Here is a 12,371-nt window from a genome sequence, read left to right on the forward strand (position 1 = left end):
TATCTAATTTGGCTGGGGGAAGAAAGAGAAAAACTGCTTTTCAGTATTTTCATCTACTTTTAAAATATTTGTTTATGGTACCATCTCTGCTTCATCTCTTTCCTCATTTAAATATTTCTGCCATGTGAAACCATTTTACTGAAACCATTCTCATCAAGGTTATCAACGAGCTCCTTGCTGAATACAACAGACCCATCCAACCTTACTTTGCTTGATAGTTGGACACCTTTGGATACTGTTGATTGCTTCCTTGAAATACTCTCTTGGCTTTTGAGACATACTCTCTCCTCTTTTTCTTTTACCTCTTGAACTGTTACTTTCAGCCTCAGTTGTAGGCTCTTTTAAATATAGGTGTTGCTCTGCACAGTCTCCATGGGTAATCTTACCCGCTGCTGTGGTTTCAGAAAACATTTCTAAATAAAAAGTACCAAACCTTTTTTTTTTTTTTTTTTTTTGATAGGTTGGTTCGCTTCAGAACTAACTTGTTTGTTACAGTTTGGTACTGGAGATTTCACAGGCATCTTAGAATCAACATACATAAAATGGAGTTAATCATACTTTCCTCATCCCCTCACACATTCTAGTTTCCTGTTCAATTTAGTTTAGATTTTTTGTTTGTTTTTTTGAGACGGAGTCTTGCTCTGTTGCCCACCCTGGAGTGCAGTGGCTCAATTTCAGCTCAACTGCAACCTCCGCCTCCCAGGTTCAAGCGATTCTCCTGCCTCAGCCTCTCAAGTAGCTGGATTACAGGTGCTCGCCACCATGCCCGGCTAATTTTTTGTATTTTTAGTAGAGACGGGGTTTTGCCATGTTGGCCAGGCTAGTCTTGAACTCCTGACCTCAGGTGATCCACCCACCTTGGCCTCCCAAAGTCCTGAGATTACAGGCATGAGCCACCGCGCCCAGTCTCAACTTGGTTGTAAGCCAGAAATCACTTGACTCCTTGACTGACTTTCTCCCTTTCTGGCTGTCCACATTGAGTCACTAGTCCTGTAAGATTTACCCAGTAAACAACTTAAATGCATCTCATTCTTTTTATTTACTCCTGTTGTCCTAATGTAGACCTCTGTCATCTGTAACCTTCATTACTGTAAGCTTCCTTTCTGATCTATTCTTCACTATGTAAGTGAGAGTGATTTTTTTTTTTTTCCTAAAATCTTATCTAATGGCTCCCTATTGGCCCTGGGATAAATTATAAAGACCTGAGTTTATTTTGTGGCCTGTTTGCTTGCTCAGCTTCGTCCTGAGTCATCACCCGCAGGTGGCAATACTTGTCACATTATTCACGCTGTTTTAATTGCCTTCTTGGCCGATGCTTCGAGTAGACTGTAACTTCTTGAATGTAAAAACCAAGTCCAGCCAGGTGTGGTGGCTCACGCCTGTAATCCGAGCACTTTGGAGACCAAGGCCGGCGGATCACTTGAAGTCAGGAGTTTGAGACCAGCCTGGCCAACATGGTGAAACCCCGTCTTTACTAAAAATACAAAAAGTAGCCAGGCATGGTCGTGGGTGCCTGTAATCCCAGCTACTCAGGAGGCTGAGGCAGGAGAATCACTAGAAGCTGGGAGGCAGAGGTTGCAGTGAGCTGAGATTGTGCCAGTGCCCTCCTGGGCAACAAGAGTGGAACTCTGTCTCAAAAAAAAAAAAAAAGACCAAGTCCTTTCCCCCATTAAACATGTTATTTAAGACAATACCTAGCACATAATATAAATTAAGTGTTCTTTATATGTTTGTTGAATGAACAAATTTGTTCAGTACACCAATATATTTAATGATTTATATATGTGTTTTATCATTATTAGATAATCCTACTGTGCCAGTACTGTCATCATTCTTTTATTTTTATTTCTTAAGAGACAGAGTTTCTCTCTGGCGCCCAGCCTGGAGTATAGTGCCACAATCATGGTTCACTGCAGCCTTGACCTCCTGGGCTCAAGCAACCCTCCTGCCTCTGCCGCCTGAGTAGCTGGGACTGACTATAGGTGTGTGCCACCATGCCCTGCCAATTTTTTTTACTTGTAGAGACAGGGTCTCGCTTTGTTTCCCAGGCTGGTCTCAAACTCCTGGGCTCAAGCAATCCTTCCACCTCAGCCTCCCAAAGTGTTGGGATTACAGGCATGAGCCACCATGCACTACACTGTCATTATTCTTGTACATTCATTTGCTTTTTTGGCTAGCAGAGATATGTTTATAATTAAATTGGACTCTGTAATATACATAATATAGTGGGGGTTTTTTTCTGATTAAAGCAGGGAGTTTTGCCCTACCTCGTTTTCACTCTATATAATTGAGCCAGGCATGGTGGCTCATGCTTGTAATCCTAGGACTTTGGGAGGCCAAGCCAGGAGGATTGCTTCAGTTCAGAAATTTGAGACCAGCCTGGGCAACGTGGCAAAACCCTGTCTCTACAAAAATAGAAAAATACAAAAAAAAAAAAAAAAAAAAAAATTAGCTGGGGTTGGTGGCACATGCCTGTAGTCTTAGCTACTCAAGAGGCTGAGGTGGGGGGATACCTGAGCCCAGCTTGGTTGAGGCTGCAATGAACCATGATTATGCTGCCACTGTACGCCAGCCTGGACAACAAAATAAGACCCCATCTCAAAAAAGAAACAGTATGAAGAAAAGTGAGACTTGAATAATTGGGAGTTGTTAAGTACCAAAGAAGTATGGTTTACTGGCTTGTCTGTTGTGTTTGGTTCCAGTTCCACTAGTTCTTACTGATTCCAACCATATTTCTCAGAATTTAGATGGAGTGATAGTGATGGCTTTCAGCTATCATTTGTAGTTAGCTGGGCTCCAGGTCAGAAGAATCCTTAAGGATTATAAAATAAATTCCTGCTTATATTTACTAGAATTGTTCTTCAGATAAGGATCTCTAATGAAATAGCAGTTGCCATAGCGAGCACCTGAGCTGTCACTTTTTCACTCAGGGCTCATGTTCGTTTTTCGTTTGTTTGTTTTTGAGACGGACTCTTCCTCTGTTGCCCAGACTGGAGTACAGTAGCATGTTGGCTCACTGCAACCTCTGTCTCCCAGGTTCAAGCAATTTCTCGCAAATTTTTGTATTTTTAGTAGAGACGGGATTTCACCGTGTTGGCCAGGCTGGTCGCAAACTGCTCGCCTCAAGTGGTCTGCCCACCTCAGCCTCCCAAAGTGCTAGGTTTGCAGACATGAGCCACCACGCCTGGCCTCAGGGCTCATATTTGAAACCCGAAGGTATGCATTTTTTTTTCCTTTAAAAGAAATTGGGTCTCGCTTTGTCACCTAGGCTGGAGTGCAATGGCATGATCGTAGCTTTCCATAACCTTGAACTCTTGGGTAGCAAGCATTCCTCCTGCCTTAGCTTCTCAAGTAAGCATGCACCATCACACCTACCTAATTTTTAAAATTTTCTGTAGAGACGGGGTCTCCTATGTTTCCCAGGCTGGTCTTGAACTCCTGGGCTCAAATGATCCTCTTGCCTTAACCTCCCAAAGTACTAGGATTAATTACATGTGTGAGCCACCACACCCCGCCTCTCATTCTTCTTTCTTCACTGGCTTATTCATTACTGTATTCTCAGTGCCTGGAGCAGTGACTGGAATGGCATTTGAAAGGTACTCAGGAAATGGTCCTTAACTCTTCTGTCCATGATAGGTTTCTAGATTGGTTGTCCCACAGGATCTTCATTATATGTTAATTTCATATCATTTGGAGGATGATTTTTTTATTGCTTTGAATTGCCTCTTCCAATCAAATTTTATATATACCAGTACCTCTATTTTAATTAAGACCATCTCAAATACATTTCTTAATTAGGTACATTGGTTAAGAGAGCATAAGATTCCAGCACTTTGGGAGACTGAGGCAGGAGGATCCCATGAATACAGGAGTTTGAGACCAGCAATGTAGGGAGACCTGTCTCTACGAAAAAAAATTTAAGAATTAGCTGGGCATGGTGGTGTGTGCCTGTCGTCCCAGCTGCTTGGGAAGCTGAGGTGGGAGGATCGCTTAAGCCCAGAGGGGGAAGGCTGCAATAAGCTGTGATCATGCCACTGCACTCCAACCTGTGTGAGAACCTGTCTCCAAAAAAACAATAAAAAACGTAAGATTGCTAAGTGTAGTGTATGTTATAAATACCGGCCATTCTAAGGTTATTGGTGACTAACACTCAACCTTGAAGGTTACTTCAGTTATAGTTGGCACTGTTAGGCTTGTGCAGTTCATGAAACCCTTATCTGTTTTACCTTTTATACCTTTTTTGTAAATTTGAAATTTTACTTTTTGTCTCTAAGAGAGAATTACATTCGTTTAGAGTTACCTATTAATATTTGAAATCAAATGTATCTGGCAGGTTAACATGATTGGGAGTGGGTAAATGTATGTTAAATTTAAAAGTAATGCTGTTTTGGCTCATTGAATTATTAATTTAAAAGACAAAACTATGGTTTTTGACATTAGTTGACTTTCACTATAAGTGGAAAATCATCATCTAATATTTATACTAACATCACAATAAAATTTATCTTTGAAAATGAGTACTGTAACTAATAATTTAGAAATAAATTTTAAGTGAAATAATCTTTTTTTTTCTTCTCTTTCTCCTTAGGTGGAATGAATCTTACTTGTTGAATATCTTCTGGTTACTAGTTGGATTCATTTGTGAAAGAATCATTTTCCCCTGTGTGGAAGACACTTAGTGGCATATTTAAATTATAAGTCCACGGATCAAAAAGCTTTTTGATTTCCCAAAGGAGGGACATACCACTATATCAGATAAGCTTGACATTACAGCCAAGATGGTGCTGTCCCAGAGACAACGAGATGAACTGTAAGTTTCTTTGTTTTGTGCTTTAAAAAAAATCTCCCTCATGAGAGAGAAAGTAGTAAATTAAAATACAGCTTTGGGAGGTCTCTTCTAAGATTAAAACTATTTTTACCAGTGTTCCAATATTAGTTTAGGCAGTTTGGTCTGATTTTAAAACAGTCTTATTATGATATAGCATTATTTTTAAAATTTATTTATTCTTTCTGAGAAGGAGTCTTTCGCTTTTGTCACCCAGGCTGGAGTGCAATGGCGCCATCTCGGCTCACTTCAACCTCCGCCTCCCAGGTTCAAGCTATTCTTCTGCCTCAGCCTCCCAAGTAGCTGGGATTACAGGCACCCACTACCATGCCTAGCTAATTTTTGTATTTTTAGTAGAGATGGGCTTTCACCATGTTGTCCAGGCTGGTCTCGAACTCCTGACCTCAAGTGATCCACTCACCTTGGCCTCCCAAAGTGCTGGGATTACAGGCATGAGCCACTTTGCCCGGCCGTGATACAGCATTATTCACCCTTGTGACTTGACTGTATGTAAGTTTAACGCAAAACAGACAAGTCAGTTGGGATGAGTTTTACCCTAAGCTTATTTTTATTTTTATTTTTGAGATGGACTCTCGTTCTGTCACCCAGGCTGGAGTGCAGTGGCGCAATCTCGGCTCACTGCAGGCTCTGCCTCCTGGGTTCACGCCATTCTTCTGCCTCAACCTCCCGAGTAGCTGAGACTACAGGTGACCGTCAACACGCCTGGCTAATTTTTGTATTTTTAGTAGAGATGGGGTTTTACCGTGTTAGCCAGGATGGTCTCAATCTCCTGACGTCCTGATCCGCCTGCCTCGGCCTCCCAAAGTGCTGGGATTACAGGCGTGAGCCACCGCGCCTGGCCCCTAAGCTTATCTTTTAAAATATTATGTTCAATAGGAAGTTAGGTGCTTCATAGCTCCTATAAACCTTTTTTTGGTCTGGAATCTGTGCGTTAGAAAAATGAAAGCTGTTTTGTTCTTGTTATCACTGATGTCTTTCCTTTGCCTTGTTGTGTTTCTTTTATCTTCCAATGGCCATTACAGAATTTGAAGAATTTGAACTTTATGAGGTAGCTAATAAAATAATTAATGCAGATGCTTTAATGAGAGAGGTGTGAAATGGTTTGACCCCTTCTGTTTTAGAGTATTTTATAGCATTCCATTTTTATAGGTGAAGAACATAGGGGGATTTTCCACTCCCCCGCTTCACCTGACTAGCTTTAAAAACATAAAAACAAAACGGGAAAATGTAGCTTTATGTTCTGCTTCTTTTTTTTTTTGAGATGGAGTCTTGCTCTGTCGCCCAGGCTGGAGTGCAGTGGTGCAATCTCGGCTCACTGCAACCTCCGCTTCCAGGGTTCAACCAATTCTCTTGCCTCAGCCTCCCAAGTAGCTGGGATTACAGGTGCCTGCCACTGCGCCCAGCTAATTTTTGTATTTTTAGTAGAGAAAAGGGTTTCACCATCTTTGCCAGGCTGGTCTCTAACTCCTGACTTCGTGATCCTCCTGCTTTGGCCTCCCAAAGTGCTGGGATTACAGGCATGAGTATGTTCTATATTTTTACAATTAAAAAAAAATTTTTGTGGCTTTTCAACAATTTTTATTTGGAAGTAATTTCAAATTTATAAAGTTGCAAGATTAGCACAAAGCATACTAATGTTTTTTGAAATACACCCATTGTTAACATTTTGTACCATTTGCTTTATCATTTGCACTCTGTGTGTTGGAGGGCTGTGTGTGCAGTATGCAATAGGTTTTTCTTAAACCATGTTAGAGTAAGTTGCATATATCAAATAAATACCTTTTCCCACAAATAAACTTAAGTAGTTCCCAAAAATAAGGATATTCTATAAAACCATAGTATAGCTAGCAGTTTTATTAAATTTAACCTTCCATATTCCAGTTTTATCAGTTGATTCCATAATGTCCTTCGTGGCACTTTGTTACTCTCGTACATCATCCCATCCAGGATCAGGTATTTCATTTAGCCCTCATGTGTCTTCAGTCACATTTAATCTGGAACAGTTCCTCAGCTTTTGTCTTTTTTTTTTTTTTTTGACCTTGATGTTTTTGAGGAATAGTCTTTGTTTTAAAATAGAGTATTTCTCATATTGTCCTTTTTTTTTTTTTTTTTTTGAGACAGAGCCTCGCACTGTCACCCGGGCTGGAGTGCAATGGTGCGATCTCGACTCACTGCAACCTCCGCTTCCTGGGTTCACACTATTCTCCTGCCTCAGCCTCTCGAGTAGCTGGAATTACAGGCGCACACCACCACACCCGGCTTATTTTTTGTATTTTTAGTAGAGGCGGGGTTTCACTGTGTTGGCCAGACTGGTCTCAAACTCCTGACCTGGTGATCTGTCCACGTCAGCCTCCCAAAGTGCTCATATTGTACTTTTCTAGTGTTTCCTCATGATGAGATTCAGGTTACGCATTCTTGGCCAGAATACTACATAAGTAGTTTGTATTCTTCTTAAGAGAGTTGCATTTAGAGAGACATAATGGTCATCTGCCCCTGAGTTTTCATCCTCAACCAAGATGACTGATTTTTCCACTGTGTAGTTACTGTCATTTTCTTTACCACAAATAAGTGGGAAGTACTTTAAGACTATGCAAACATTCATGTTTTCCATCAGTATTTCCCTCCTGGATTTGAGGTCTATTGATTCTCGCCTGAACCATCTTTACTACAGTGGTTATAGAGTGGTGGTTTTCACCACCACTCATTCCACACTACAGGCAGCACTTATCATTTTGCTGTAAGCAAGGGACTTTCTTTTTCTTCTTTTTATTTACTTGTCTTTTTTCTTTTGTTTTTGTTTTTGTTTTTTTGGGAGATGGAGTCTCACTCTATTACCCAGGCTGGAGTGCACGGAGTGCAGTGCTGCGATTTTGGCTCACTCCAACCTCTGCCTCCCGGGTTCAAGCGATTCTCCTGCCTCAGCCTCCCAAGTAGCTGAGATTACAGGCACCCACCACCACTCCTGGCTAATTTTTGTATTTTTAGTAGAGACAGGGTTTCACCATGTTGGCCAGGCTGGTCTTGAACTCCTGACCTCAGGTGATGCGCCCACCTCGGCCTCCCAAAGTGCTGGGATTACAGATGTGAGCCACCACACCTGGCTGTCTTTTCATTATTGGTGTGAACTCATGAGTTCTCATATTTTCCATAGTTTATCATTCATTACTATTCTCACTGTTTTCATACTTGAATTGTCCCAAATTTGGCCCATGAGAGCCCCCCTCAGTTGATGCTTTTGTATGCTCCTATCATTTTGGGAGATTACTTCCTTACTTTCTAGAATAACAAGATGTTCCGGGTTTACTGTGTACCTATCCTGCCTTAATTCTAGAATCAGCTCTTTCTCCAACAAGCTTTGGTTCTTCTTAGTGGCGCATGATATGTATTAGAGACCAAGATACGGGCACTAGGTATGGGCATTATTACTGGGATGTCTTTGTTTCTGGGCCCTTTAAGTAGACAGAGGTAGAAAATACATGCATGTATAAATACATATACTGACACCCTAGTATAGACATATACAAGTGTTTTCTCAGTCTTGGCACGATTGACATTTTGGGCCAAATAATTCCTTATTGTGGGGTCTGTCTTGTATAATTTTGGTTGTTAGCAACATCTCTGGCTTCCACCCACTAGATGCTACAAAGAAAATTATCTCCAGACATTGCCAGTGTCACCAGTTGAAAACTACTGATAAGTACCTACATGTCCACATACTTAACTTTAGAAATCATTAGGCTACAGTGATGCTTCTAATTCTGGTCTGTCCCCACAGAATTCTTTATCTTCTCTCATACCATTTATTTGTATCCCTCTTCTTCTATAGTGAGAACTCTGACTCCCAATAATATCAATAGATTGATTCACTTCCTCAATTCTGTAATATAGGATGAGCAGCCCAAGTCCAAAAATCCAAAATGCTTCAAAATCCGAAACTTTTTGAGTGCCAACATGACACTACAAGTGGACAGTTCCACACCTGACTGACCCCATGTGACAAGTTGCAAATGTTATTTAAAATTTTGTATAGAATTACCTTCATTAGAACTTGGGGATAAGTGTTCAGAAAAAAATAAATAAAATTGCCTTCAGTCTGTATGTATAAGGCATTTATGAAACAAATGAATTTCGTGTTTAGACTTGGTTGAGTCTCATCTCCGAGATACCTCATTAGATACATGCAAATATTCCATAATTTAGAAAAAATGTCGAAATCTGAAATACTTCTGATCCCAAGCATTTCAGATAAGAGCTACTCAACCTCTACTTCTCAAATAGTTTTAGAATTGTTTCCCTCATACTTCCACGAAGACCAGACATCCGGGAAAGGATTGAGAATTCGCATGCAGCTCTGCTCCTGCCTGTCCTGCCCACGACATGATCATCAAATGTGTTAATAGGTTACTTAGAATTTGTTTTGTTGTTGTTTTCCCTCTTTGCATGATGGTATTACTCATTTGAAATATAGTTGGGTTCATCTTGCTTGTTTTCATCCTCCCCCTCACTCCCCACTGTCCTATCTTTAATTTTTTTAATATATAAACCATTATCTATAGAAAAACATATACCCAGAAGTGTTCTTCTTTTCTGAATCCCTTCCACCACGTTACCCCCAACTGCTTTCATCCCTTGAGGGAACCAAGCTTATTGTTTTTAAAAATATGAGATAGATATATGTCTTCTTATTTCTCCCTCTTTCTTAAATAAAAGGTAGCATACTATATATGTTCTTTGTTTGTTTTTTTGTTTTGGAGACAAGAGTCTCATTCTGTCTTCCAGTCTGGACTGGAGTGCAGTGGCATGATCATGGCTCACTGCAGCCTTGACCTCCCGGGCTAAAGCGATTGTTATACCTCAGCCTCTCGAGTAGCTGGGACTACAGGCGCATGCCATGCCACCATGCTCAGCTCATTTTTTCCTTTGCCTTTTTTGTTTTCCCCCTTTTGTGGAGAACGGGGTCTTGCTATATTGCCCAGGCAGGTCTCGAACTCCTGGGCTCAAGCTATTCTCCTGCCTCTGCCCCCCTAATAGCTGGGATTACAGGCATGAGCCACTGCACCTGGCCACACTCAGCTAATTTTTCTTTAGTTTTTGTAGAGATGGTCTCACTATGTTGCCCAGGCTGCCTCTGGGCTCAGGTGATGCTTGCACCTAGGCCTCACAAAGTGCTGGGATTACAAGTGTGAGCCAACACACCTGGCTTTTTTTTTGTTTGTTTTTTTTTCTCTTCCCCCAGAGACAGAGGCTTTCTCTGTTGCCCAGACTGGAGTGCAGTGGGGTGATCTCAGCTCCCTGCAACCTCTGCCTCCTGGGTTCAAGTGATTCTTGTGTCTCAGCCTCCTGAGTAGCTGGGGTTACAGGCACGCACCACCACACCCCGCTAATTTTTTGTATTTTTAGTAGAGACAGGATTTCACCATGTTGGCCAGGCTGGTCTCAAACTCCTGACCTCAAGAGATCCACCTGCTTCGGCCTTCCAAAGTGTTGGGATTACAGGCGTGAGCCACCGTGCCCGGCCCACACCTGGCTCTTTTTGATGTTGTTAAAGACATATTCAGCCCCTTTCGCCCAGGCTGGAGTACAGTGGCGCAGTCAGAGCTCACTGCAACATTTAATTTCTGGGCTCAAGAGATCCTCCCACGTCAGTCTTCTGAGCAGCTGGGACTGCAGGCTCCCGCCACCACATCTGGCTAATTTTTTATTTACAGATTTTTTTTGTAAAGATGAAGTCTTGCTATGTTGCCCAGGGTGGTCTCACTCTTGGGCCCAAGCCTCCCGAGTTGCTGGGATTACAGGCTCAAGCCACTGAGCCTCTCTTGCTTTTTTTTTTTTTTTTTTTTTTCCTTACCAATCCAGTATCTCCTGGAACTTTTTCCATATGAGCTCATAAAGTTTTTCCTCATTTTTCTTTTTAAAACAGTTGTAGGCTGGGCACAGTGACTCATGCCTGTAATCCCAGCACTTTGGGAGGCCGAGACGGGTGCATCACCTTAGGTCAGGAGTCCAAGACCAGCCTGGCTAACATGGTGAAACCCCATCTCTACTAAAAATACAAAAAATTAGCCGGGCGTGGTGGTGGGCGCCTCTAGTCTCAGCTACATGGGAGGCTGAGGCAGGAGAATCACTTGAACTTGGGAGGCGGAGGTTGCGGTGAGCCGCGATCACACCCTTGTACTTCAGCCTGGGCAACAAGAGTGAGACTCCATCTCAATAAATAAATAAATAAATAAAACAGTTGTATATGTAGTACCTAGTTCTCTACTTATACCTTAATGTATTCAACCAGTCTCCCGTGTTTGGTATATTTAGGTAGTTTTCAATATCTTGTAACTCCAAATAATACTGTAATACATAACCCTGTATATGTGTACCTTTGTATTATTTGGAGGTATATGTGTTTTTTTAGTCATTGTTATTTCTGAGTCAATTCAGATCTGTCTTCCAGATGCTTTGTATGAACTCACTGCAGTCACACTACCTTCATAATCAGGATAAGTATTTAAGCATTATGATATTATGGCCCAAAAGAGAGCTTTTAATTTGAATAAAAATAAAGTGAAAGAGGAGAACCTAATTTCAGATGACTAAATTTGTAGAGAGCTTTAGATAAATAATTTAAAATGTTCATCAGGCCAGGTGTGGTGACTCACACCTATAATCCCAGCATTTTGGGAGGCCGAAGTGAGAGAATGGCTTGAGCACAGAGCTTCAAGACCAGCCTGGGCAACCTGGTGAAACCCCGTCTCTACAAAAAATACAAAAATTAGCCGGTTGTGGTGGCAGGCACCTGTAATCCCGGCTACTCAGGTGGCTGAGGCAAGAGGATTGCTTGACCTTGGGAGATGGAGGCTGCAGTGAGCCGTGATCATGTCACTGCACACCACTCCAGCAACAGAGCAAGATCCTGTCAAAAAACAAAAAGTGTTCTTCAAGCAAAGAAAATTTGTCTTATAATAAGATTTAAATGTAAATCTGGGGCCGGGTGCAGTGGCTCATGCCTGTCATCCCAGCACTTTGGGAGGCTGAGGCAGATCACTTGAGGTCAGGAGTTGGAGACCAACCTGGCCAACATGGTGAAACCCACCTCTACTAAAAATGCAAAAATTAGCTGGGCGTGATAGTGCATGCCTGTAATCCCAGCTAGTCGGGAGGCTGAGGCACAAGAATCACTTGAACCCGGGAGGCAGAGGTTGCAGTGAGCTGAGATCGCACCACTGCACTCCAGCCTGGGGGACAGAGGGAGACCCTGTCTCAAAAATATTTATATATATATATTTTTTTGTTAGACGGATATATATATTTTTTTGTTAGACGGAGTCTCGCTCTGTCCCCCAGGCTGGAGTGCAGTGGCGCGATCTCGGCTCACTGCAACCTCCACCTCCTGGGTTCTCCTGCCTCAGCTTCCCGAGTAGCTGGGACTACAGGCGCGTGCCACCATGCCTGGCTACTTTTTTGTATTTTTAGTAGAGACGGGGTTTCATTGTGTTAGCCAGGATGGTCTCACTCTCCTGACCTCGTGATCCAC

At 42.0% G+C, this 12,371-nt stretch overlaps 1 protein-coding gene across 11 annotated transcripts in view; it reads left to right on the top strand.

The window, feature by feature from the left end:
- PAFAH1B1 (platelet activating factor acetylhydrolase 1b regulatory subunit 1) overlaps positions 1 to 12,371 on the top strand; it is an 88,626-nt gene that overhangs the window by 40,317 nt on the left and 35,938 nt on the right. For 10 of the 11 annotated variants that reach the window (XR_010152717.1, XM_063798001.1, XM_016930498.4 and 7 more), the window contains one exon: positions 4,589 to 4,810. Coding sequence is in view for 8 of the 11 variants with exons in the window: in XM_063798001.1 (XP_063654071.1) it covers positions 4,779 to 4,810 (32 nt within the window). In the remaining 3 variants the exon portion in view is untranslated. 11 annotated transcript variants of the gene reach the window in all.

This window comes from Pan troglodytes, chromosome 19, assembly GCF_028858775.2.
Source record: "Pan troglodytes isolate AG18354 chromosome 19, NHGRI_mPanTro3-v2.0_pri, whole genome shotgun sequence".
NCBI classification, from domain to species: domain Eukaryota; kingdom Metazoa; phylum Chordata; class Mammalia; order Primates; family Hominidae; genus Pan; species Pan troglodytes.